This window comes from Calidris pugnax, unplaced genomic scaffold, assembly GCF_001431845.1.
Source record: "Calidris pugnax isolate Ruff unplaced genomic scaffold, ASM143184v1 scaffold206, whole genome shotgun sequence".
Taxonomy (NCBI): domain Eukaryota; kingdom Metazoa; phylum Chordata; class Aves; order Charadriiformes; family Scolopacidae; genus Calidris; species Calidris pugnax.
This window is the reverse complement of record NW_015090957.1, coordinates 1,069,442-1,094,309: the sequence shown is the minus strand read 5'-3', so window position 1 is coordinate 1,094,309 and position 24,868 is coordinate 1,069,442. Positions and strand designations below refer to the sequence as shown.

At 43.6% G+C, this 24,868-nt stretch overlaps 1 protein-coding gene across 2 annotated transcripts in view; it reads left to right on the top strand.

Moving 5' to 3' along the window:
• KCNJ16 (potassium channel, inwardly rectifying subfamily J, member 16) overlaps positions 1-21,409 on the top strand; it is a 34,865-nt gene extending 13,456 nt beyond the window's left edge. For both annotated transcript variants that reach the window (XM_014952185.1, XM_014952186.1), the window contains one exon: positions 17,878-21,409. In XM_014952185.1, coding sequence (XP_014807671.1) covers positions 17,951-19,240 — 1,290 coding nt within the window. In that variant the 5' untranslated portion in view covers positions 17,878-17,950 and the 3' untranslated portion in view covers positions 19,241-21,409. The remainder of the gene's footprint in view (positions 1-17,877) is intronic.
• The last annotated feature ends 3,459 nt before the right edge of the window (positions 21,410-24,868 follow it).

The following is a 24,868-nucleotide window of genomic DNA, read 5'->3' as shown; positions in this document are numbered from 1 at the left end:
GTTAGTTGTTTGGAAACAGAGTTTCTCTCTCTGAAATTCAGAAGGAGAGCTGGTGTTCATTTGAATATTAAAAAGAGGCAGAGCTTTAGTGCTTGTGTGAATACATGTTTGGGAGGGATATTAAGCTGTGTAATTTCAGGGCTGAAGCCAACCTCTAATTACTGAAGATCAGGATAAGAACTTGTTAGAGGAGGGAAATTCTTCCAAAGCTGCCTGTTGCAGAGCTCTTACACCTTCTCCTGGAGTGTTTGGTATCAGCCACTGGTGGAGACAGGATCCGAGGCCAGACAGACTGTGGGTCTGATCCAGTTTGGCAGTTCCTCCATTGCTCCATTCCTGTCCATTTCTGGTGGGGTTTATCCAACCTGTCATTACCAGAGGAGGAACAAAGCTAAGGTGTAGCAAAACTGCCCGCATGAATTCTTGAGTTAGGAGGGCAGAGCAGCAGAGGCACTTTCAGCTCATACCAGAGGAAATTGAAGGTTACAGACTGTGAGAAATGTTGGCTGAAATGAGTGTGAGTCAGAAGAATCATTCTGCCCCAGAGCTTGTCTTTTGAGTCTGGTCTGGGCAACCAGGTTTTGGAATGATTGTAGTAGAGGGGGTCCAGTCCTGAAGGCCTGAAATACAAGAACGGAGACAATTTTTTTAGGTCTGAGTGTCTGTGCATGAGGACCTGCGTGAATGTGGACTTGGGCACAAATGTGTATGTGTAAGGAGCCTGCTCAGAGATTCTGACCCCTAGCATGCCATGAAAAGCCACCAGCAAAGGTAAGAAAGGAAGAATTATGTTCCTCCTCCTTAGGCGTACCCCTACTTCTATATTTCTAAATCCTGAACAAACATGTTAAACTGTACTGCAAACTCTGTAATATCCTTCTAAGGAGGCTGAGGCTCTGGGAAGGTCATGTAGAAGGCAAACTGACGGACAGGATTTCCTTACCTTGCTGTATATTTAAGGTTTTCACTCCTACTGCCAAGGTGTGCCTGTTGAAGATAACCTGTCAAGTAATACTGACCCAGCAGACAGAACAGGTTGAAAGATGGCAGAGAAAGACAATACAATCGTCATGTTGCTCACTTCATGGGTTCCAATGCCCTGGCCAGGGGTTTGGCTACATAATACTGCATCTTCCTTGTTGTTAAACGTCCTCAAATACTTGCTCCTGTGCCGTATTTTGGGATTGAAGCTCTCTTCCCGGGGCAGTGGGTGCAGCAGAGCTGTGAGCCTGGGAAGAAGGCAGAGGTGATGTGGATTAGAGAGGGATGGTGGCTGAGCTGCTCTGTCCCCATGGCCATTCCTATAGAACAGCTTGCAATATCCTTGTGTTACATCACTTTCCTCTCTTATTTATGGTAGCATGGTCTTTTGGGAACTTCGCTGGTGTTTCTTATTACCCCTGACTCATTCCCCATGGGGATGGTGATACAGAGTGAGACTATTAGCTTTTAATACACAAAAGAAATTCTTTTATAGATAGTGTTTTTTGTAGTATTATTATTATAAGCTTTCCTGCCAGACTTAGAATAGAGAGGGAAGTGCTTTTTCAAGTGACTGCAGGAGATGGAAAAGAGGAAACAAATGCTTCAGTTTTGGTGTGGATAAACATTCCTACTGCTAGTTACAGTAACAGAAATTAGTTACTGAAAGAAGGAAAGGAGGAAAATTCTTTAGCTTCCACAATTTGCAAAGACTTCATTAACTAGCCTTACAGCACTTCTTCCTCTCCCTCTCCTCTCCCTCTCCTCTCCCTCTCCTCTCCCTCTCCTCTCCCTCTCCTCTCCCTCTCCTCTCCCTCTCCTCTCCCTCTCCTCTCCCTCTCCTCTCCCTCTCCTCTCCCTCTCCTCTCCCTCTCCTCTCCCTCTCCTCTCCCTCTCCTCTCCCTCTCCTCTCCCTCTCCTCTCCCTCTCCTCTCCCTCTCCTCTCCCTCTCCTCTCCCTCTCCTCTCCCTCTCCTCTCCCTCTCCTCTCCCTCTCCTCTCCCTCTCCTCTCCCTCTCCTCTCCCTCTCCTCTCCCTCTCCTCTCCCTCTCCTCTCCCTCTCCTCTCCCTCTCCTCTCCCTCTCCTCTCCCTCTCCTCTCCCTCTCCTCTCCCTCTCCTCTCCCTCTCCTCTCCCTCTCCTCTCCCTCTCCTCTCCCTCTCCTCTCCCTCTCCTCTCCCTCTCCTCTCCCTCTCCTCTCCCTCTCCTCTCCCTCTCCTCTCCCTCTCCTCTCCCTCTCCTCTCCCTCTCCTCTCCCTCTCCTCTCCCTCTCCTCTCCCTCTCCTCTCCCTCTCCTCTCCACATCTACATAACACGTTCTACAATGCAGACAGGCATTTTTGAAATGGGGGCAAACATTCCTATGCATTTGTTTCATTACTGCTTTTGAAAGGGTGTGAATGTACTGATGTAACCAGATTGGTGCTACTAAGTCAGCCAAGCTCCCCAGAGACCAGACAATTAATCTATGTACTGTCAAACACAAGATTATAGTGCATGCTGATAAATGGTTTAGCACCGCTTAGCAAATGTCAGTTGATCAATCAGAGTTAACCAGCTGCAAACTTGCTAAATTCAGGCAAGGTCCAGGCAATCCATATTTTAGATGGGTTTCATTAGTGTAACTGTAACAACTCAGCACTGCAACAGAAGGGAAGATATGTCAGAAATGCAACTCAAGTCCTTACCAGGATTTCTCTGTCTGTCACTCTGGAGACAGAGAGAGCAGGGACTGATGCATCGGTCATTTTTTCACAAAACTGTTTCTAAAGAAACGAACTTTGGCAAAGGAAGTGTTACCAGACAAAAAGGTTGAAATCTGAGAAACCTTTCTGCCAGAAGAGGTTCTGAATAACTCTTGGAAGGATCAGCTGGAAAACACTTCATTCTGAGAAAGTTTCTGCCTTTCAACAGGACACTGCTCATTGACCTCACTTAGTACTCACCGGCATGACGAAGATTTTCTAGGTTGGCTGATACCTTGCCCTTCTTTTATTAGTTAACTTTCTTGCCCAATAGTCTCACTATGAATTTTTGGTGAGAATGTTTGGTGGCAGAACAACTCTTTCCAGTTTATTGTGCAATTAAAATACCATATGATAAATACAAACAAACCAACCAAACAAAAACAACCTCAGATTTCTTTTCTGTTTGCTTTTTAAATTGGGATAAGGGCTTGATTTGATTCTTCAGCTTTCCATCTTGTATAGTAAAAGCAGACTAGTTGTCTGTCCTGTCTGGCAGGAAGCAGTGCTGTAACCCAAGAAGCCATTGTATTGCTTTTCACAAGGAACTGTTCATTTTTTGTAGTTTGCAGTCATGATAGTAGCACTGATTCCTCTTTTTAAAGCAGTTAAATTCGTGTTTTGAGAGTGCAGACAGGACAGAGTATGCTTCAACTACTCCAGTGTTATTTGTGGTGACACGCTGGATTGGAGAATTGGAAGAGTGGAGAGCGTTTCAGCCCTTAATTTCCTGTCGAAGGATTCAGCTGAGGAAGCATTGAATTTTTGTTTCTCTTTGCTGTCGACATGGTAGGAGATAGTCAGTCAATACCAGCCCGAGAACATCTAAGAATTGACTTTTGATAAAAATCAGTAGTCTGGGAAGCAAATTGAATAGAGGCAATTTCAGTGTACAGCCATTTTTCAGGCAAGTTTTCCTGCAATCCCAAAGGAAAACCAAGACAGGGATTCACTGGGTGGTGTGAAATGAAGACTCATCTGGATAAAAGAGTAAAACGAGCTGGACGTTTTCCATGTGTAACAACTAAAGGCATCTCCATTCCTGAGCCAACTTCGAACACAAAGGATCTCCAGTTCTTTTTAAAGTATTCTCTCTCAAACGGTTTTCAAATTGGCACCTAATTTTGTGGACCTCAATGTCAAGGCATTGCTTCTGTGTTGCAGAACGGCATCACCTCTGTGTTTCTTCGCACACCCATGTCCTGGCAGTGGTCAGACCTGAACTGACTTTGCTGACCTCATTTCTGACACGGCCAGATGGTCCATTTTGCTCTCCAAGAAAAGCTGATCCTTAGCAGCTCTGGGAGAACACGCACATTTTCTACCTGGCATTCTCCCACTCAAAGATAGCTCAAATGAAGACGAATCTGAATAACTGAGATATCCACTTAATACATATAAAAGTAGATGCCATAAAATGCAGCCTACTTTCCACCAGAAATCTCACGGGGGAAATTCAAACATTTCTATTTCCACTCACAAGCTTTAACCAGCTGTTTGACCATTAGTGAAAATCCTTTTAGTTTTCCAAAACTGAGTGAGAACTCTTTCCAGGAGTGGCCTGTGTTGAGATATCTAGCATTTTTGCTTTGGATAGACTAAGAATATTAATCTTTTCGTGGCATTTTGTCGCCACAGCAAGCTATTCCCCAAAGAAATGAGGCAATTGGTGCCTCATGCAAAAAAAAACCAAAACAAACAGTAACCCTCAAATAACTTCTGTAAGTTTCTGTTATTCAGGTGTCAAAAAGATTTGATTTCAACTTTTTCAATGGGAATAAGTAATTAGTGCTTTGCTTTATCTACAGGATTCTGTTCAAATCGAGTTAAATGATTGGTGCAGCAGAGTTTTGGATTGAGGTGCAGTTTCCCTGGTAACAATCGAGAGTGAAATCAGAACCTTTTGAACAGCCAGTGGAATGTGGTTCTACTTGGATGACAATAGGTCAAAGCATTTTAATGGGTAAAAACGTAATCCAGTACAATAGGATTTATTGCCACTGTGTCATCAGATTGACACTATTCCTGCAAATTCTTTAGCTTGTGACAGACTTCAACTGAAATCTGTTTAGTGGAAAAACTTGTAAAATGCCATTAATCATTTTGTTTTCCAAATCAACCAAAGAGTCTGTGTGTCTCAGGGGGTTAGAAAGAATATCTTCCAAGTGAGTGAAATTCAACCTTTCTGCACAAAGCCCTAATGAATGGCTGTTCTGGACACAATAAATGGTTCTAGGAACTAAAGGCTCATTTCTGCAGGGTGCTGAGTGCTCTGGTCCAAGTCTCTTGGAGAACTTCCGGCACTTGCTTAGTTTTACACTAACAAAATAGTTTCCAGTGATTTCTAGGTTGGTTATTCATGCTCTTAAACCTGATTGTATTTGCTGACAGACAGAACCTTGCAGGATTAAGTCCTAAACCAACACTGGAAGAAAAGATTCCCTGTTCAGTATGGCAAGGGCATGGGGCAATATTTCATCCCTTCTGCTGACACTTGTCCAACTTCTGCAATAACGATCTTTTTATTCTGAAAGAACCCAGAGTGCTCTCTAAACTAATAAAATGCAGCCACAGCTTGGAGCAACAATGCATGAGCAGGAGAATATGTTCCTGCAGCTTTAAGGAAATGTCAGGTTAGTGCCAAAGTCTGCCCCTCTACCCCGAAGCCAAAAGTATAAAAGGCTTGGTTTGTCATCCCTTGGGATGTCAGGGGGGGACCTCTGTCCCACATAGAGTCTAGAACCATCTATTTGGGTGATAAGGTAGCAGAAATGTAACATTCATTGTAGGTGGGTACCCCATTGAACCTTCTACCAATTTCCCTTCCAAACAGATGGATGTCATTCTCATTCATTTTCCTTTAATAGGAAAAGCAGATTCTCCTCCATCCCAGGTTTGGTACTGTGCATATCCTTGCATTGTTGATGTGAGGCTTTTACAACAATAAAAATTCAATCTAGTAAGTATTCCTCTCTTTGGAATTATTAGGTAGTTACGAAGAACAATTGAGCCAGACAATGACACAACCTGTTTCTTGTCTTCCTCAATGGGAAACGGGCTCTGAGTTTTGCGAGGATGTTCATAAACAGCCAAGGGTGTGTAAGGCGAAGAATGACCTCAAAGCTGAGTTTTACACAGGAGAACAAAGAGATCTCGAGTCCTGATTTGAAAAACACCCGAACACCAAATCAATGGCATAATATCATAATTATCAACACGCGTCATAATGTTGCTGGAACCCACTCGCCGCTTCTGCCTTTAAACACGAGTAAACACAAGCTCCTCTCCTAATTGCTAGGCAGCTGTCACGCTTCCTAAATGATGTTTGTGCTGGCAGTAGCTGGGAGATAACTTCATCCATCTAGCATTCGGATGGACTGGAGATTCCTCCTCGCTTCTTTCCGCGGGATGTTTTGTGACATTATTGTTTTCAGCTTGCTTTCCCTTTGTTACAGCGCTGCTGGCTTCCTTCCACAACCTTGTAGGTTACTTTTTAGTCTCCTTAATCTGCACTTTCTCTCCCGAGCGTAATCAGCGTCGCGGTTGCTCCCAGGCTGAGACACCCAAGTGGTGTGGCTTGCTTTTTTTCTGTGGGAAACACCACTTTATGTTTTTCACAGACTTCATTCCCTGAAGACCTTTTCATTATGAAGTGAATACAGCTTAGCACTATACAAAATGTTCCTGAGGAAGAATGCCACCAATCCACGCTCATGTGATTTGGAGCTTGTCAGGCCTCGATAGCCATTTGAAGTTTAATTAATCACCTACGGATTTGTGTGACTTTTGAGTGCCTCTGGCTTTCTGGCAAGAGAAAGTGATGCTTTTACTCTGTTTTACTCGGTGAAAACATGAGTAAATATAGAATATACGATAAAACATCTCCCACTTAGGCTGGGTATATCAGTCCTGAATTTAATTTTAGGATTACCTCACCAATTTGTCGAACTCCAAACTAATTTGGAGTGGATTGGGGGACAGTGAAAATAAATTTCAAACCAGAAATTGAAATTTTCTTTAGGCATGCTGCTGCCCCTAATGACAGCACCCCTGTAAAGTGCAACAAAGTGCAATAAAGGAGAGAGACATTTGTTTCACAGTTCCGTAGCACCTATGAGGAAAACCAGAAAAGTTGCTTCTCAGAACAATCTTTAGGAATTGCTTTGGCAATAAAATCAACTCTGCTGTACTTTAGATGTCTTTTTTTTGTGAGTGTTGACATTTGTAATAGAACAGATTTTTATTTGATGTATTTTTGTTAACATCATCTCGATAAGATCTGCTCGCTTGTTCACAGTGTTTGCCTTTGAGAAGTAAAACAGGAAAAACACACGGCTGACTGAACAGGTTCCTGAAAAACATCTTGAAATGAGACGAACCTCCCAGAAGTAGCTTGTTCAGTCACTGGTGCTGCTGCAGGAAAACCTTCAAGGCAAAGATCAGCCATAGAGGCACAGGCCACAGACACTGAGGAAGGCATAGTCAGCCTCGATACAAATGATTGGAAAACAAAAATCCTACCAAAAAAGCCTCTAAATTAACTTTTAAAATTATTTTATTTTTTAAATAAGCGCCGTCACTTTTGGAAACAATTTTGTATTTTTAACAGAAAATAAGGTATTGACTTTCCCTGAGACAGCTGAGGGATTTGCTGATTTGTTATAATGGGACCAAGAAACCAGTTTGTTGCATTCCTCCAGCGGTTCCTTGTAAAGCCTTCAACAAGTATTTTGCCACTCTGGCTCCAGTCTCAGGAGGATTTGAAGCAGGTTCACGTTCATTCTTATTGTGAGCTTATAGTTAAGCACATGCACGAATGTTTTTCTTAGATTTAAAACCAACGCCTTAGCATCAGGGTGTCACAGTTGATATTGGTGCAAATATTGAAAAGGATCTTAAGCAGTAAGCACCAGCACTGTCTGCTACACGTGGTTTTGGATGCACTGAAGAGGAGAAATTTTGTATATGGAGTCATAAATGTTGAATAAACTTTGCTCCGTTAAATATTGGATGTGGACCACCATTACAGAGCAGGCAGAAGAGACAAGCTTTAAGAGGAGATTCTGCTTTTCTTCATATTTCTTAAAATACTAGTCACTGTGTCCAGAAACTGACTCAGGTGGTCAGGAGTAAGCTGTGGGATAGCTTCAAGAGACCAAAAAGGAAGTTATGCAACCCACACACTGAGGTAAAAATAAAATTCTTAAATGTACGGTCCAAACACACACACACGTGATTTTCCAGTTCCACGTTATTTTAATTATCTGACTTGCAAAACACCAACATACTGTGAATTCGACCGCTGAACTTGGGAAGAGAATGACAGTTGAAAACAAGGGTGGCCAACATCATGCTGAGTATGAGTTTTGAAAAAACAACTACTGAGTTTCAGAGTAACCTGCCTTTCCAGGTCGCACGCAGCCCTGCTGAGATGGGCCTCAGGAGGATGGACACACAGAGGTTCAGTCATCTGCTCTACAAGGTGTTGAAAGTCATCTCTGAAAGAAGCATCCCATTCCCAAATTTCCTAGAGACCCCAGAGGAGTTAAGTAACAATATGGAAAGTCAACATTCTGCCAAAATCTGTAAACCAAAGAAAATGAAGATTTTAAAAAGCCCTTGTTCCTTAGAAAGTCTTGCTGTAGTTCCAGCAAGCCCAGCCAATTCTGAAAGCAGCGGTGGATACTGCCTGTGGTGATACTGAGAAACCCAACAGCTAGAGCTGATCCAAAAGAAGAAATCAAAGACAATCCCTTTGCTGACTTCGGTAGGATTTGGAACAGGCCTCTAATCTCTGAAACCATTTAATATATTTCACAGGCTTTTAAAAAGTGATGACATACATAGCCTGACAAATAGAAGTGTGTTTTGGTTTGGATGAAGAACCTGAATCTCGGGGTGCCATGTAGGACTCTGGGCCTTGGCTGAGCAGCTCCAGTCATAGGAGCTTCATGATACCCTCTACCAGACACCAGAGAAAATCGTATTTAGGCATAAAAGAGGTGAAGTTCTGCTGTATCTATATTCACAAATGAAAGGAGGGTCCTACAGAGCTGCTCAGAAAGGCAAATAGTCATTCTTGACCCTAGTAATGATTGATAAATTGGCTTCTTGAAGCATAGTATGTGATTGCCTGGTTTATCCAACTGCATGTGTCAATGGCAGCCACAGAATCTTCAGGTGCTTTTTCTAAAAAAAAAAGCACTGATACATTTTTTTATTTGATCCTTAGCTAATACTTATCTCAGCCTCTTTGATTTGGGAATCAGTCTGGAAAGCTGAGACAACTATAACTTGTTTTTTGGTGGTATTTCCTAAAAAAATTAGGTCATAGTGGATGTGATTCATTTTATTTACATGTTTTATTTTGATTTTTTTTCCATTTTCCTTACACTTCTTCAAAGAATTAACGCAGAATGGTATTTTCACTGTTAGACCCTACTTTAGTTTTGAAAAGGTAAAGGCGTTGGTGATTTAGTTGGCATTTGAGGTATTAGGTGGGATGAGACAGTGAAATTCCTGCTGAGGTCAGTAGCCCAAAGCTGAGATCAGTAGAAACTTGCCGTGTTCCTGTCTGCCACCGAGGGCCCTTAGAAGTTAATAACTGGTGTCAAGCTACATCTTAGGGAACTTTCTACTAGGGTTTGGGGGAAAAAAATATATTCAGAGATTCTCATGCTTCCTACTCATATCTTCTCTCATCTGCTGAACAGAGCTCACTCGTGCTGTTAACTTGGGATTCTGTTTTATTCTGCTCTGTTCCTGATATGAAATACAATAGCAAAGCCTCTGATCCAAACTCCATTGCCACCAGCACAAGGCTTTCCATTGTCAAAGCTGCAGCCTTTTCAGTTGGTGGGATGAAAACTTGCACAGGCGATACAAGGGGGTCCTCTGATCATCACACAACCCTTTGGTTAAAGCCACGTAACTTTTTCCTCTCTCAGGAAAGGACCAGGGAGCTCGAACTATGTAGGACGGCAGGAGCTGACTCTAGTGCCACCAGAAGTACAGCCCTGTGTCTCTTTACCTTTCTTATCCTACAGACATAAGTGAATAAAGAGCACAACTTTAAAGACAGTCACTCCACGTTCTTATGCCACAGTGCCCTTCCCTGGATATTTGGTTTACAGTTTACTCCAGAAAACAGGAAAAAAAAGGAGCATGTTTTCTGCCTCAGGAAGCAGAACTGCACAATGTGACGTAAAGGAAACGGCCTCTGAGACTGGAAGAACCCTTTTAGAAACCGGCTCTTGCCCGCCCCCCAAGTCCTACATTATTAAGAACCTGTTGTGTTTGGAGAAGAGATATAACAGCATTGAATCGCGGCAAATAACAGAGCCCAGGGTGTTGGCTCCGTTAAATGAAAGTGGTCAGCATTATCTAATCTGATTCTGTCACTGCTCATGACCTGCCACTTACCTATTGTTGAATACATTATTATATTACATCATGTCCATTAAGAACTGCAACAAACTGTTCTAGTGTTCCCTGCCAACAAGATCTGGTGGAAAAGTTCCTCGAAGAATTTTTTCTCTGCCTCCAGGCTGAATGCAATCCATAAGGTTCAACGTGTGGAGAAATCCCCCCTGCTCACATCTGCACAACTATGGAAATTAACCTTCGCTGTGCGTCGAGTGTCAGGGGAGGAGGGAGGAGGAGATGCTAATTAGCACTAACACTTGTATTCGGTTGCCTCACAGCCAGCTGGTGTTAAAGCCCAGGGGATCCTGCCAGCTGAAGTAAGGAATAGGTTGGCTACTGATTTCCAAAGGAGGGAGATTGAACATCAAATACATCTTTCCAGCTGTTCCAGTCTGTGTGTCTGGTAGATTTTCAGGTCTAGGATGTGTACCGGCTATTTCACTTCTAAGAACAGACTCTACAGGGGCTTGACCAGAAGGAGAGACTCTTTGGTCCTCTCAGCTCAATACCCAAGTGAAAATCACTCATAGCTGGTGGGAAGAGAACCAAAAAGAGGAATTTTCAGGCAGGGGGGAGATGACAGTGGCCCTGGGTGGATCCAGTGGCTCCCTTGCAGGTGTGGGCTGCACTAGATGCACGTAGGGTCACCTTGGTGTGGTGGCTCAGGTGCTCCCACACTTTGTTTCCCTGCTGTGGTCTGGGACGTGGCTCATGGGGACGGCCCTGGGCCATCCCAGCTCAGCCCCAGCACCACTTGGGGGGGCCCTGGGGCTGCCCCCAGGTACCCACCCACATCCACGCTTGGGGAGGATGATGTTGGCATCGTGCTGGTGGGTGTTCGCTGTGCCCGGTCACCCTGTACAGGAGCTGCTGAGAACTGAGGGTTAAAAAGAGGAAGAGAGTCCCAAGAATCAACAGTTTTAGGTTTCACCCCTGCCAAATTGTCTGAGACAAAGAATGGCAGCGAGGCCCGAAATCAAGAGTTTCGAGTTGCCAGCACTTTCCATTTCTCATGGTATTTCAGTGTTTCCACTGCTTGTTCCTGGCTAAAACCATGCAGTGCATACAGTGCAAATAAATTAAAATAGACATTTTCAGTTTTCTACAGATTTTGGGAATTGCTGTGAGTGGTAGTTGCATGGCTGTTTCACTTCTAACCTGTCCTGTGGCTCTGAAATGGGCAACCAGCCTTCAGCAAGGGGCTACTTCCAGAGTCTGTCTTCTCAAACTTAAGAAGCCAAACATCTTTCCTTTTTTTTTTTTGTTTTGTTTTGTTTTGTTTTGTTTAAGGAGATCTGGTTTCACTTAGATGAATTAAATGTCAATATATCTGTTACTGTGAGTTGTTCCAGTGTAGATCGCAGTGCTATTGCAGAACTATAAAATCTGTGCAAAGGTCTGCTGCTCTGGGCTGTTTATGTCTATCTTTTAAAATGTTTAATAAACAAACACTTCTATATTGATACTTTAGGCCTTGTCTCTGTATGGAGGTATCAAATAAGAAGTCTAAGATAAATATCCATTTTCTCCAGCTCTGAGAAATGGGGATTACAATGTGAGGGAGTCCCATCACTGGTTGGTGAACTGCAGCTTCAACCTCTGCTGCACTCAGGTGTCAAAGCTGAAGGCATCTGAATTAAAACTTTTATTTTAGAGGGAAACCTGACCCATTTAAAAGCTTTGCTCCGGTGGCTTTGAAGACATTACTATGAGTATGAGACCCACAAATGGGGAACCATGATGCCTACCAGCCCCGCTCTGGGGATTGCATCTCACAGCAGAGAGGCTGGCTGTAAGCGTAAGGAGAAGTTGGGTCACGTTGCAGAGAAGAGGAGTGAAAGGATGGAAGGAAGGAAGGGTCTTAATGCTGTCCTGTAATAGATTTATTTAGGTTTTCTGGGTGGTGTATTTTTTTTTTTAAAGGAACAAGTATTTGAGTCAATTCCAAAGCAGCTCAAAAGGTTTCTACTTGTCACATTTCTGGTCTCTGAGCTGAAAGTCTTCCAGGGTTACACAACAATGACTAAAACTGGAAACCTTTCAGACCATTTCCAAAATGAAGCAGGAAACTGAGGTGATTGCTAAACCAAGGCTCGGGAGAGAGAGATCCACTTCCATCTGTGTGGGGTTAGAGGGAGAGTACCCAGTTTCATTTGCAGGTTTCAAGTTGTTTTCTTTTTGATTTAATCTCAGCACAGATTTATTCTGGAACCGAGATCTTCACATTGTTTTGTTTAATGTTTTACAAACAGGCTGTTGACTGAAGCTGTCACTGAACAAAAATTCACCCCTACTTGTTTACATAATGGGAAAATATAGTCATAAAATGGGTGTAGCAACAACTTGTTAGGTATTAAGGTAAGGTGCAATGTAGGGATTATCCTCGTAAAACACTGAGCCCTCAACTCAAAGTATCAAGATTAAATTGACAATTAAATTTAGTGGAAGTCCTTAAAAGGCTAAACTTGATGCTTAAGGCTTTTAAGTTACTGTTGTTCTGAGCGACTTGATGAAAATCAAGAGTTCAGGTTCTTCTGGTGCTGCTTCTCTATTCAAGAGGAAGTAGATGAAGATGATAAATATGGTTAAAAGGCTTTCTTCTGCTAGTGTTTGCTTTGTGGTACCTCTTCACCGGGTATAAGTAGGTGTTGGGTTTGTTCCTGTTTCTGCCACTGCGCTGTTTTATGACCTTTGAAATATAGGAATTTTCTTACCTTTCGCCCATATCTAATCAGGGTGAATTTTTCAAAGATACCATTTTGGGAGGTCAATCTGCAGAGCCCCTGAGCACAGGTCACTAGAGCAGTTCTGTATCTGCCTCAGCATGTTTCAGTACCCAACACAGGAAGATGCTGGCCTTGGCTTAGATAATTAAGAATATATGCTGATTTTCTGAACTCAGTCTGATACATACATGCTTTAGAAGAACTTCTAAACCCTCTCTGCCATTTCCCCTAATGAAATCTTTGAGATTTTTCTATTTCTGTCTTCCCGCTGTCCTGCCTGGCTTCACTGCTCTGTTTTTATCTCTGGTAAGTTTTGATTTTGGGGGGGAAATAGGTTTATAAGAACGATTCGCAAAAGCGCTACGAATTTCCGCGCACTTCCTCCTCTGAGCAGCAGAACAGTATGTGAGAGGTGGCTCACGATGTGTACAAACATGCCCAGAAATAAAAGGAGAAAAAAACCGAACAAAACCAGAGAAAGTAAAAGCAAGACAAAAAAGGGCGCGGGTTTGTGTGCTGGTGTTAGAGGAAGGTGAAAACGCTTCCCGGCAACATCTGAGAATCATTTGCAGCAACCGATCCGTGAGCTGTAGTGAGTAGAGAATGCTTTTAAATCCTCCCCCACCCCCTTTGTTAATCTTTACCAGGTAGTAGGACCTTTAATGTAATTCGTATGGCTTTCCGAGGGACGTGTAAAATATTTCCATTTTGAAAAAATGCGATTTTCGAAATGGCTCTAAAGATTGAAATTCGTAAGTCTGGCTGTAAGTCTTGTGGTCTTCTTTCTTCCCTTTCAAATTTGGTAACAAAAATAGTCTTCAGGCCGTTCTGCGCACGGCAGCGTGTCTCAGCAGTGAGCGACGAACATCTGGCTCCTCAGCCTCCCCGACTCTCCCTTGGAACAGGAAAATCACGTGCCTGGTTAAAGGTGTCCCTATGAATGAAGTGCAGAGCGTAAGGCAGACTTACATAACTCCCAAACACTGAAGGAGGGGTTTTTTTTTTAGACTTAAACATTCTGAGCAACATCAGACAACGTAAAAGAGTTATTAATTATGATGTATGATTGTTACTGCACTCGAGAGACTTTAAGAGGTAGCCTGGAAAGCTTCAGCTTTGGCTTACCTTTGAGCACACCCAAAATACCGGGCAACGTTTTTAGATGTTTTTGAGTGACTGAGGAGCCGATTTCCTAAGACTTTCAAGCACATTGGGGATTTTAGGTCATCTGGGGCACGTCTCCGCTGTGCGATGCCAAATGGCTCTGAGCAATCCAATTTTCAGCACAACGGAGAAAGATGAACTCAGACCCTGAGAGCAATGTATGTCTCTGAGCGTTGCTCTGCGCTGGTTTTTTTTTTACTGCGTCCAGCTTCAGGGCTCGATGACTTGGTTCTGGTTTGGGAAGCTCTGCGTCACGTTCCCTTTCTTCTTACTGACATACTTCTGATAGTTTTGCGAAATCCAATTTGGCATCTCACTACGTGGCTTCGTTTGCACCAGGCAAAAGCCCGTGGCAGACATCCATCAGCGTGTGTCTGTTACTGGAACCTGGACTTTGGAGAGACCCTAATTAGAGTCCGAGCTCCTCACAATCAGAGCTGTTTCCTGGGTGTGACAGGCCACCATAAAATCCGAGTGGACTTTGCCCCGTGGCTGCGTGGGTGACAGGCCATCACCAGCACCAACAAAATCTAAAGAGGGTGCCAGCAAAAAGATCATTTTTGAAATCTGGTGATTTGCTGACGGCAATCGCAGAGCGTGGAATCAGCTCAGCAGTCTTCGATTCATGAACGGGTTAGTCCCTTTTGGAGTCCCAGGATGTTTGTGAGAATTTTCAAGGAACTCTAGTTTGAATCAGTCAATAAGAAAACCAGTATAAGCCTGAGTATGTTTCTTATTTAAGATTATATTGGCTCCTGATTACAGTTTGCTTCATTTTCACACCTCATATTATGAGGTTCTTAAAAAAATAACTCAACAGTTTCCAGTTTTTGTTTGTTGTTAAATATGACTTATAAAATGTTAGGTCAAGAGTCTTCAATAAACTCGGCTGCACTGTTTGTTTAAAGCTATGAGTAAAGCAAGTCATATGAATGTTTCCAAAGACTGTATTCCAAGAAGTATTTTTGGAAACATTAATGTTGTGTTTTTTAATGAAGGCCACATTCTGAAGCTACGACACCATATGTCACATTCATTTCTGTACTGAAAAAAAAAAAAAGCACATTGGGGATTTTAGGTCATCTGGGGCACGTCTCCGCTGTGCGATGCCAAATGGCTCTGAGCAATCCAATTTTCAGCACAACGGAGAAAGATGAACTCAGACCCTGAGAGCAATGTATGTCTCTGAGCGTTGCTCTGCGCTGGTTTTTTTTTTACTGCGTCCAGCTTCAGGGCTCGATGACTTGGTTCTGGTTTGGGAAGCTCTGCGTCACGTTCCCTTTCTTCTTACTGACATACTTCTGATAGTTTTGCGAAATCCAATTTGGCATCTCACTACGTGGCTTCGTTTGCACCAGGCAAAAGCCCGTGGCAGACATCCATCAGCGTGTGTCTGTTACTGGAACCTGGACTTTGGAGAGACCCTAATTAGAGTCCGAGCTCCTCACAATCAGAGCTGTTTCCTGGGTGTGACAGGCCACCATAAAATCCGAGTGGACTTTGCCCCGTGGCTGCGTGGGTGACAGGCCATCACCAGCACCAACAAAATCTAAAGAGGGTGCCAGCAAAAAGATCATTTTTGAAATCTGGTGATTTGCTGACGGCAATCGCAGAGCGTGGAATCAGCTCAGCAGTCTTCGATTCATGAACGGGTTAGTCCCTTTTGGAGTCCCAGGATGTTTGTGAGAATTTTCAAGGAACTCTAGTTTGAATCAGTCAATAAGAAAACCAGTATAAGCCTGAGTATGTTTCTTATTTAAGATTATATTGGCTCCTGATTACAGTTTGCTTCATTTTCACACCTCATATTATGAGGTTCTTAAAAAAATAACTCAACAGTTTCCAGTTTTTGTTTGTTGTTAAATATGACTTATAAAATGTTAGGTCAAGAGTCTTCAATAAACTCGGCTGCACTGTTTGTTTAAAGCTATGAGTAAAGCAAGTCATATGAATGTTTCCAAAGACTGTATTCCAAGAAGTATTTTTGGAAACATTAATGTTGTGTTTTTTAATGAAGGCCACATTCTGAAGCTACGACACCATATGTCAGGCTTCTCGCTCCGTTAATCTAGTCCATCCAATATATATTACACTCTACGGGCCTGACTCTCGTCTGCCTTGAAGTGTGTGCGCTCATTTAGGCTCAGGCAAAGTGAATGAAGAGCTGAGGAAAAAAGAGCTACCACTAGGAAACTTTTTTTTTTTAAAAAAAAAAAAAAAAAGAAAAAAGAAATGGAAACTATGTTTGGCTTTTAAGTGTTTTTGGAGCAGCGTCTCTGCATGCTTGTCATTGTTCCTTGGATGGGAGAAGGCTTCTCGCTCCGTTAATCTAGTCCATCCAATATATATTACACTCTACGGGCCTGACTCTCGTCTGCCTTGAAGTGTGTGCGCTCATTTAGGCTCAGGCAAAGTGAATGAAGAGCTGAGGAAAAAAGAGCTACCACTAGGAAACTTTTTTCTAAAAAAATTCATTTTCCATGAATATGTTGGCTTCATTGTAAACCTACATCTGAACTTTTGTCAGCTGAAACCAGCTTAGAAACGGGAAAAGTACTTGTCGTTTTTCCATTGAAAACTTACAATTTTTGGAAGAATAATGACAGCTTTTTTCTCAAAAATATTACCTTTCTTTTCTTCAGAAATATCAGTTAGAAGCATGACAATTGGCAGAAATTGGGAATTGTTCTGTGTGCCCCATGGCTTGTGTCCGGGCAGTGGGGTGTGTTGGTTGGGGTATGGCAGGAGGAGCTGGAGACGGGCAGGAAAAGGCATTTGCCTTTTGCAGTGCTGTATCCTACAAGTCATTCCTAAGCATCCTGGAACTGATTGCTTCAGCTGACTCTTTCCTTTTTTATTGGATTCCAGTTGATGAGGTCTCAGTTTCTAACATAAGTTCTTGTTATTAGTCACTAAACGTATAGCCTCGCACTTCGTACTGCTGGAGTTCATATGGTTGCAATCTGCAAAGACATCCTTTTTCTTCTCTGATCTGACAGAGGAATCTCCTAATTCACATCACTTCCTAAATTTGTGTCATCCACAAATTTTATTAACGTACTGCGTGTTTCTTTCAAACTCATTAATAAAAATTTAAATACTTTTTGGCAGCCGGATTTTTTGTTTTGTTTTGTTTTAAGGAATAATTTGTGAGGGTTTCCAGGACCTCAGAGAGGTTTCTTTTTCATTTGAAATGTAAATACTTTTCTACAAATTGAACAAATATGTCTCTGTAGCACTAGCCCAGTAAATTTCAATTCCATGACCAGCTTTTTCTGGGCACTACTGGAATACAAATGATGACGAATGATTGTGTTTTCGATAATTTTCTGGTTAAAGCACATTGGCCCTGACCTTGCCTGCCCACGCTACCAAAGTCTTCTGTCTAAAGGAGGGTGTTTTCCCAGGCATTTCTTCTCATGGAGGAAAAAAAATATTGCAACAAGCAAATAATTAAGTACCTCCAATATCTGACTAACTTGAAGAGGGTTCGTGCCATTCCTGTGACTGCTCCTGAGAGCCCTTCCTGATTTGAATGTTACTTTAGCAGAACATTAGAAGAGGCACACACAGTGGGGTCACCACAAAGGCATTTGATTTCTGTTTTCATCTACCAAATTTTCGGATTGATATGGACATTTCTAACTAGTTCAGTTTCTCGCTGCCTCATATTTCCAGGCCTCAGTTTTTGAGCTGTGTTGTTTAATGAATGTCAGAATCTGTACTCCTCAGAAAACTGCTCTTGATGGCCGCGGAGTGAATGTATTTAGATTTGGTGTTACACAGTTCTGGCATGGGAAATTAAAACAAAAATAAACTTCTTTCTTTTATTTCATAGATTTCCAATGAGCAAGGAAAACAATAGCCCTTGGGACCACGTGTGTTCTGTAAACTGATGCCACGAGGCAGAGATGAGAAAGATGACTGAGCAGAGCGGTTGCTATAGGCCTGTAAACATACAGGGAAATAAGATCAGTTACCAAGGCGCTCGTCAAGGGAGCCCTGAAATGGGGCTGAAAAGATCCCAGAAGCGGTTTCTCCACAAGGACGGCAGCTGTAACGTGTACTTCAAACACATCTTCGGGGAGTGGGAGAGCTACGTCGTGGACATATTCACCACGCTGGTGGACATCAAGTGGCGCCACATGTTTGTGATATTCTCGTTGTCGTATGTTCTTTCCTGGTTGTTCTTCGGACTGGTCTTCTGGCTGATCGCAATCCAACACGGAGATTTATTCAATGATGAAGAAATAACCCCTTGTGTTGCAAATGTCCACAGCTTCACGGGAGCGTTCCTGTTCTCCCTTGAAACCCAAACCACCATCGGTTACGGTTACCGCTGCGTTACGGAAGAGTGCTCCGTGGCCATCCTGATGGTCATCCTGCAGTCGGTGTTAAGCTGCATTATCGACACCTTCATCATTGGAGCAGCCTTGGCTAAAATGGCTACGGCTCGAAAAAGAGCCCAAACCATTCGTTTTAGCTACTACGCTGTGGTAGGCTTGAGGGATGACAAGTTTTGCCTGATGTGGCGCATTGGGGATTTCCGGCCAAACCACATGGTTGAGGGCTCTGTACGAGCTCAGCTTCTGCGCTACAAGGAGGACAAGGAGGGGAGGATGACGATGGAATATAAGGACTTGAAGCTGCTAAATGACCAGATCATACTTGTGACGCCGGTGACAGTCGTACATGAAATCGACAGCGAGAGCCCCTTGTACGGCCTGGACCGCAAAGCTCTGGCCAAGGACAACTTTGAAATCTTGGTCACCTTTGTCTACACGGGTGATTCAACGGGAACTTCCCATCAGTCAAGAAGCTCCTATGTCCCCAGAGAGATTCTTTGGGGCCACAGATTCAATGATGTCTTACACGTGAAGAAAAAATACTACAAGGTGGATTGCTTACAGTTTGAAGAAACCACGGAAGTCTATGCTCCTCACTGCAGTGCCATGCAGCTGGATCGGAAGGAGCAGGAGTGGAACCGGAGCGAGAAGACACGGAAGAAAGAAGCAGAGACACCAGCACTGGAGATCAAGTCATTTAATACTAACCAAAAGTCCTTTAGTGCAGTTGCCCTCGTCACTAGTTGTGAAGATCCAGAAGACCCGGTGCCAGCTGCAAATCAACCTTCTGAAGAAGTTTCTTATCAGAAAGCAGCTGTGACCTTAAGCAGGCTATCGATAGAGTCCCAGATCTAGCCTGGTGCTGCAATTAAATTCACTTCCAGCAGATTCTTCCATTGTAGCTTTTAGAAGATAAACAATGAACTCATATGCAGAAGTATTTATATTATAAACCTTGCTGACAGCGTGTAATGCATTGCTGAGCTGCTCGAAGGAGCTTGGTCCTGCTTAGCCCGGGTATCACTAGAGGATTAGCGTTGGCACAAGGCAACAGCTTACATTGGGGTTGACGAGGCAGCTACTGGGCTTGAGCAAACGTATTGTAAACTTTATTACCCTGCAGGGACCAATGTTGGACATACCCAGAGACAGATAATGATCTAGGCAGGGAACAAAAACAATGTAGTGTGCCCTCTAGGTCAGATTTTTCAAAGCTGCCTAATTTATTTAGAAAGCTGGTTCCCAGTCTCTCTAGGAGGCTCTGAAGCTCCCCCACCACCACAACAAACCATTCCTTATTTCATTGCACCCCGTGGGCAGTTCCCAACCTGGGGTCACACTGGTGAGTCTCTGGGGTGTTCTTTGTAGGAGGGAGGAAAGAATAACTGAACCCAGTATTACTGGGCAGCTTTGGAAACCTGCTCATGCCCTGCCTCATCCTGTGGGATCCACGGTGGGATCCTGGAGAGCTTTTCTCATTTCCTAGTCATGAGCCATTCCCACAACTCCCAGTCCCTCCACAGCTCAAGCTGGCCTGGGGTTGCAGGGAGATCTTCTTCCATGGCTCTCGTGGCTAGGAGAAGGGCTTGCCAAACGGGCTCGTTTGCACTGGTCAGGAATCAAAACACAATCTCGAGTAGGAAACCAAAATCAGCAAAATCAGGTTGAGCTTCAGAAAGAAGATGATGTTTTTAGAGTGAGCTGTGCAATATTTTACATCAAACTGTCTTTAATTTCAGTGTCAGCCTTGCTTTTCTTTTTAGTATATTGTACTTCTTTAAAAAGATGAAGATCAATCTGGAGACCCGTGTGATTTTGTCAAAATGAAATATTTTTATTCATCTGAAATGACTGTAAAAATGATCCTTCACAGAGAGATTCAACATACTCAGCTGTCAGCTCAATTTGGAAAAAAGGGAAATGTGAGTATTTTGAATATGTCTGTGACATGAACGGCCATGCTCTGCACATCCCTGTAATTAATTATTCAATAACCAATATCTCATCATGCTTGTTTCTTTCTCTGATGATTACACTTAATTTGCATTGTGTTTGATTATCACACTGGCATAAAAATAGTTATCTCTGAATTTGTGGTTGCCTAAAATGGGATTTCTCTCACCTGATCTCAGCCATCAGGAAATTGTTTGCCTCCTGGTCAAGGCTCTCTGTGGTTACTGGAGCTCTTCTCCTCATCCCATCTCGCTCTGGCCTTTGAGGGAGCTGAAGGCAATAGGATGTGTTTCTCCTGGAAAAGTTCATCCCTCTCCATTTGGCGTTGAAGGAGATGAGATGAGGTGACTGGGGTGGAAATGCTGGCTAACTTTAGGCTGCTAAAATTAGTCCTGACGAGTCATTCACATCATCCTGACGAATTAAAAGTTTTTATGAGCTCATCACATTTAATGAAGAAGAATAGCATGCTGAATCCTTTTTCCTGAAATTTACTCCGTATAGTAGTGTTGCTGCATTATTTTAATGTATCTTGCATTTCTCTTTTGGTAGCCCTTGGCTTTGGAGAGATGGGATCCCTTTAGGTAAAACCAAGCATATTAACAAGCCTGGAGGGAGGTGGTTATTCTGAAGCTTATTAATTAGCCTATTTTATATGCTGAATCATCATCAGCATCCATCTATAACTGCAGTAGAAAACAACTTATTGCGTCCTGGATTTCAGCACGGGCAGGCATTGGGGAAATAGCCTTAAAAAATGGAAAGGAATGTAGGAAAATGTATAAGGGTCTCAGGACTTATTTGGTGTTGGAAAACACCATCAGGATTGTATAAAATAGAATATAACCTTCAAGATGTGAAGTAATCCTTCCCCACTCCTCTGTCTCTGAAAGGTCTTGGCTGGGTTACATTGTTTGATGTTGGGCACTGCACTTTGGGGGGGACATGGAACAATTCAGAGAGAATCTGGAGATCTAGAAAACGTGTCAGTGAGGAAGCAGGGAAATAACTTCAGGTGTTTCAGTCCAGAAAGGGGTTAGGAAACAAAGAAAGAGCTCTCAAAAACTGCAGTTCAAGACCTCCTGGTCAAGGCTCTCTGTGGTTACTGGAACTCTCCTCCTCATCCCATCTTGCTCTGGCCTTTGAGGGAGCTGAAGAGAGAGGGATAATCTGTTGCCTCTACTTGGTGGGCAGGACAGTAAAACACGGCCTTAAGCTGAATCCAAAGAGATGGAAGTTAATTAGGAAACACATTGATAAGGAAGGTGAAGCACTGCCAGACCCGGGGGGGTTGTGTGTGTGTAACCGCCGTGGTGGGGGCTCTCAGGAGCCTGCTACAGAATGGCCAACCTTGCCTTGAGCTTTCCAGCCTTATTTTTCTGTGATCCTATGATTTTGAGAAAAAAAGGGAATGTCTAACATGAAATCTGCTTAACTGATCGCCGAGTACTTACACACGTGTGAGTATTTACTTAAATGTGTCGGTAAAGCTGCGCGGAGAGATGAGACACTGCTGAGATACGTAATCACGAGCCCCACAGTATCTTCAAAAGGTGCATATTTCAGGTGCTGTTTGTAAAAGTAGTTTCTTTTATCAAGCTGTGACTCTCAGCTGCCTTTCCCTCTCCCGGGTACGTACAGCGTGAGCCTCTCGCTGTGGAGAAAATTCTTCCCTCGGAATGACTTTTTCCTGTAAGTGGAAGGACCAGGGGTCTGATTAAGGGTTTTGTCACATGCTTCTTGGTAGAGATAGATATAAATACGTGAGCATGTGTAGTAATGTATGCTTTGGCATGTGAGGCAACCACGAACTGATGAGGGTCAGGAAGAAACGTCTCTCCTGGGCACGTTAATTCGTAACAGGCTACTCTACGGTTTCTCCTACTTTTATCTGCAGCATCTGATACCAGCCAGAGCTGGAGACAGGATCCTGGTTGAACCACTGGTAAACTGCAGTTCAAGACAGAGGGATAATCTGTTGCCTCTACTTGGTGGGCAGGACAGTAAAACACGGCCTTAAGCTGAATCCAAAGAGATGGAAGTTAATTAGGAAACACATTGATAAGGAAGGCAAAGCACTGCCAGACCTGGGGTGTGTGTGTGTGTGTGTAACCGCCGTGGTGGGGGCTCTCAGGAGCCTGCTACAGAATGGCCAACCTTGCCTTGAGCTTTCCAGCCCTATTTTTCTGTGATCCTATGATTTTGAGAAAAAAAGGGAATGTCTAACATGAAATCTGCTTAACTGATCGCCGAGTACTTACACACGTGTGAGTATTTACTTAAATGTGTCGGTAAAGCTGCGCGGAGAGATGAGACACTGCTGAGATACGTAATCACGAGCCCCACAGTATCTTCAAAAGGTGCATATTTCAGGTGCTGTTTGTAAAAGTAGTTTCTTTTATCAAGCTGTGACTCTCAGCTGCCTTTCCCTCTCCCGGGTACGTACAGCGTGAGCCTCTCGCTGTGGAGAAAATTCTTCCCTCGGAATGACTTTTTCCTGTAAGTGGAAGGACCAGGGGTCTGATTAAGGGTTTTGTCACATGCTTCTTGGTAGAGATAGATATAAATACGTGAGCATGTGTAGTAATGTATGCTTTGGCATGTGAGGCAACCACGAACTGATGAGGGTCAGGAAGAAACGTCTCTCCTGGGCACGTTAATTCGTAACAGGCTACTCTACGGTTTCTCCTACTTTTATCTGCAGCATCTGATACCAGCCAGAGCTGGAGACAGGATCCTGGTTGAACCACTGGTCTCAAGCAGTCTGGCTTTTTCTGGGTTTCTCCGTTTGATATTTTAATTTCATTTATCGCAGTATAAAAACTATGTATAGTCATGTATAGTAAAGCGTGCGTTGCATTTTTTGTGAATAAAGGCACAGAAATAAAGACCATGCCTCTGCCACACACCTTGTGGGAGCACGTTTTGCTTTTCTTCCCTTCAGCCACAGTTTTTAAGCTTCCAGACCTTGTGCACTAAGAGGTCTTGGAAAGATTTATAAGGTGCAGAGTAATCTTTGGACTTTAAAAGATGCCAAATCACAAGCAAACCCACAAAGTTATAAATACATTCTGTGGAAGCTTCGTAGCACGAGCTCTGGTTGGAGGAAGGAGCCAAAGGAAGCCCCCACTCACAGACACACACACACACAGGGCACGTGGGCAGCCCCATCCAGAGCCTGGGTGCTGGACCCACAACCTCCTCCCCTGCTGGAGGAGCTTTCACAGCACCAGGTGGGTGGGACAGGATGGGACAGAGGTGTAGAAGGGACACACAACCACACAAAATGTGCAGAATCCTTCTGTAATTGTCGTTGAGGTGGGACCTGATTGTGCTCTTGGTAGAGCCAGTTCTTCCACCCTCCTTGCTTAGGAGAGGACCTGGGAAAGACTCTTGTCCTCAAACCAGGACAGCAGTACTGCTGTACAGCAGCTTTGGGAGACTCTTCCTTACTCATCTGCTCTTTCTGGATGAGGATATTTCCCAAGGACTTCTATTTGGTGCTTTTTTTATTCATCCCTGTGGCAGAGCCAAGCAAGACCCTCAAAAACCCAACCAAAGTAAGAATCCTTACACAGAGACACAGACCTAACCCTTGAGTCCTCCCTGAGGGATGGATGAAGGTGCCCACCAGTTCCACCAGTGTCTGGCTGCGTCCTGGGCTGTTCAGAACTGGGAGAACTGGAGCTGAAGTGAAACACAAGACCCCTCCTGCTCTTCCAGAGCATTTCACGTGGCCCTGGGGCTCCTCAGCAGGAAGGTTCACTTTGGGGAAGTTCAGCATCTTCTTCCCAGCCACCACGAGGCAGCAGTTGGCATCTCCTTCAGCCTCAGCTGGAAGTTGCTCACCCTGTTCCCATCTTTTCCACAAAATTTTCTACCAGATGAAGCAAAATATTAACAACAAAGAGAAAGTACAAACCGCTCTGCGTTGGACTCCTCTGTCGTGATTATAGCTGCAGCTCGGTTATTTTCTCTGGGAAAGGAGCACTTTTGTTCTGGGTCAAGATCAGTTTATGTCAAAGGGAACGCAAGAAGAGATTATTATATAATTTATTTTTCCAGCTTTGCCTACCACCCTTCATTAAGGCAGCTGGCATTTCCTTCCCCATTATCATCTATCATTTAGCACATATTTTCTGTGAAGCTGATTTTCAGATGTGGGACATAATATACACCCCTTTGCTTAGCCCTGGGTTCTGACCCGCTGCGCAGGAGGTCTGGCTTCAGCTGCCTCCCTGACGTGAAGCCTTACGGTCCCACTCAATTCGGGAAATAACAGGTACCATCCAGGTGTCAAAAGTGTCTGTGTGGGAAGGGAAAATTGCCTGTAAGTGTTTTTTTTTTTTTTTAGCTCTTAAATCTTTGCTGTTTTTGAGCTGGGAACCTGCGAACAGGAGGAGTTGGTGTCTCTGGGTGGGCCTGAGAGGCCCATTTTAGGGAAGCACCTGACAAGAAATTCTCGTCCAAGGGGACCCGGGGCAGGAGGAGAGAAACGAGCCCGGGGTTTAGGGAGGTTTAGGGAGGTTT